Consider the following 2,500-nt stretch of genomic DNA (forward strand, 5'->3'; position numbering starts at 1 on the left):
ACACACACACACAAACAGTCACACACACACAGTCACACACACACACACACACACACACACACATACACACACACACATATACACACATACACACACACACACACACACACACACACACACATATCACACAGTTACACACACACACACACACACATACACACACACACCAGACACAGGCACATACACACACGGCACACAAACACACACACACACACACACACACGCACACACACGCACACACACACACACATACACACAGACACACACAAACACGCACACGACACACACGGCACACAAACACACACACACACGCAGCACAGAAACACACACACACACACACGCAGCACACAAACACACACACACACACACACACACGGCACACAAACACACACACAAACGCAGCACAGAAACACACACACAACACACACACACACATACGCAGCACAGAAACACACACACACGCAGCACAGAAACACACACACACACACACACGCAGCACAGAAACACACACACACACACACACACACACACACACACAGAAACACACACAATACCCACACACACACACACACAGTCACACACACACACACAGTCACACACACACACACACGCAGCACAGAAACACACACACGAGACACACACACACACACACACGCAGCACAGAAACACACACACACGACACAAACACACACAGACACACACACAGTCACACACACACACACACACAGACACACACCGTTAGATCCGAGTTATTTTTGGGGCAATTTTGTTGAAAGAAACCCATACTTCTGTTAAAAAAACCAACAACCTTTTAACAATCTGACAACACAAGGAGTTTAGATAAAAGTCTGAATCCCAGCAGAATATTCAGAACCTGGTCTTGATTTCTCAGATCCTCCAGACGGCGCCCTGCTTCCCGTTTGGGACAGCCCGTCATCCCAGCGGTCCCAGGACGGCGAGCTGCAGACACAGGTGAGACATTCGCTGTCCCGACAAGGTTACGGTTAGAATAAAATCACACTGAATGCTCTAAACGAGATACCATGGAGCCATTGCTTGTCCTTGTCTAACCCCCTTGACGCCTGAATTTATTCACAATTATATAAGAACTTTATCATGTGTGTTCCTGGCTCCAAGCTGATGCTAAATTAAGTTGAGATTGTTAATTTGTCTATAGCATATGGAATAGATATAAATTTAGGTACGAAGCAAATTAGCGACAACAGGCATTTATGGTAAATTTCTTTACAAAATGGTAAAATTAATGAAAACACATAGAAGATTTCATTCATGTCACAAAGTTGTTAGAACTTCTAAACTGTAATTGACAAATACATGGATCCTGACAACAGCAAGACAGAAAACACTCTCCTACTCCCTAACATTGACAGTAGTTTCTTTAGGGTTAGGGGTGGGTGTCAGTACCCGATCCGTTCCACCTGCACGATCCGTTCTGCGCATGCGCAAGATGTTCACACGCTAGCCTCCAGCTAACGTTAGTTAGCTAATAGCTAATTCGGCGGACCGCTAGGTGATTATAGCGGTAGCTAACGGTTAATTCGGCGGACCGCTAGGTGATTATAGCGGTCTGCCGTTAGCCTCCACCGGGAAGCTAACGTTAGTTTAGCTAACGGTTAATTCGGCGGACCGCTAGGTGATTATAGCGGTCTGCCGTTAGCCTCCACCGGGAAGCTAACGTTAGTTTATCTAACGGTTAATTTGGCTAACCGCTAGCTGATTGCAGCGGTCTGCCGTTAGCCTCCACCGGGAAGCTAACGTTAGTTTATCTAACGGTTAATTTGGCTAACCGCTAGCTGATTGCAGCGGTCTGCCGTTAGCCTCCACAGTTAAGCTAACGTTAGCATGTAATAACTTTAAAAGACCCTCAAAATAAAACTTGAAAATAAACGTTAACATATATAACAGCTGTTACGTCAGTTCTACTTTACTTGTGCTCATTTAAAATACAATCACTCAACACTTGTCTTTATTGTTATTACTGTAAAGTCTTAATTTAGCTGTAGCTGCTTCTCCCATTAAGTTTGACTTAACGTTATTTTAGACTGAATCTAGCTGCAGAAACAACGTAACCAGTGGGGCGGGGCCTGTTATTTCGAGGTGGCATGAACGCAGCGTTATCATCTGCGCCTACGTCATGGCATACGTATCATCTTGCACATGCGCAGAACTTTCGCTTCCGTGAACCGGATGTAGTTCCCACTCCGACCGGTCCTACGAGAAACCAGTGCGTGCAAAAGGTTCCTAGGTATGTATCGCATGTAAACAACCCGGCATTGGGGGGAATACACCCACGCTATCTCGCCTGCAGTCGGAATGGAAGGAGTTTGATGCTAATTAGCGACAGTCTGCGTTAAGGGGCTAAGCACGGTGTGTTCCTGGGGGGCATACATGTCCTCCCAGACCAGATAGGGGGGGAGACCTCATAAACTCTGACCAGATAACAACTGACCACATCAACTCTTGTATCATGATGTATTGC

The 2,500-nt window shown here is 45.9% G+C and overlaps 1 protein-coding gene across 1 annotated transcript in view; it reads left to right on the forward strand.

The window, feature by feature from the left end:
- LOC120546766 (T-lymphoma invasion and metastasis-inducing protein 2-like) overlaps positions 1–2,500 on the forward strand; it is a 141,385-nt gene that overhangs the window by 115,924 nt on the left and 22,961 nt on the right. Inside the window, exon 6 of the mRNA XM_039781945.1 lies at positions 893–972. Within this exon, the coding sequence (XP_039637879.1) occupies positions 893–972 (80 nt within the window). The remainder of the gene's footprint in view (positions 1–892; positions 973–2,500) is intronic.

This window comes from Perca fluviatilis, chromosome 18 (genome assembly GCF_010015445.1).
Source record: "Perca fluviatilis chromosome 18, GENO_Pfluv_1.0, whole genome shotgun sequence".
Taxonomy (NCBI): Eukaryota; Metazoa; Chordata; class Actinopteri; order Perciformes; family Percidae; genus Perca; species Perca fluviatilis.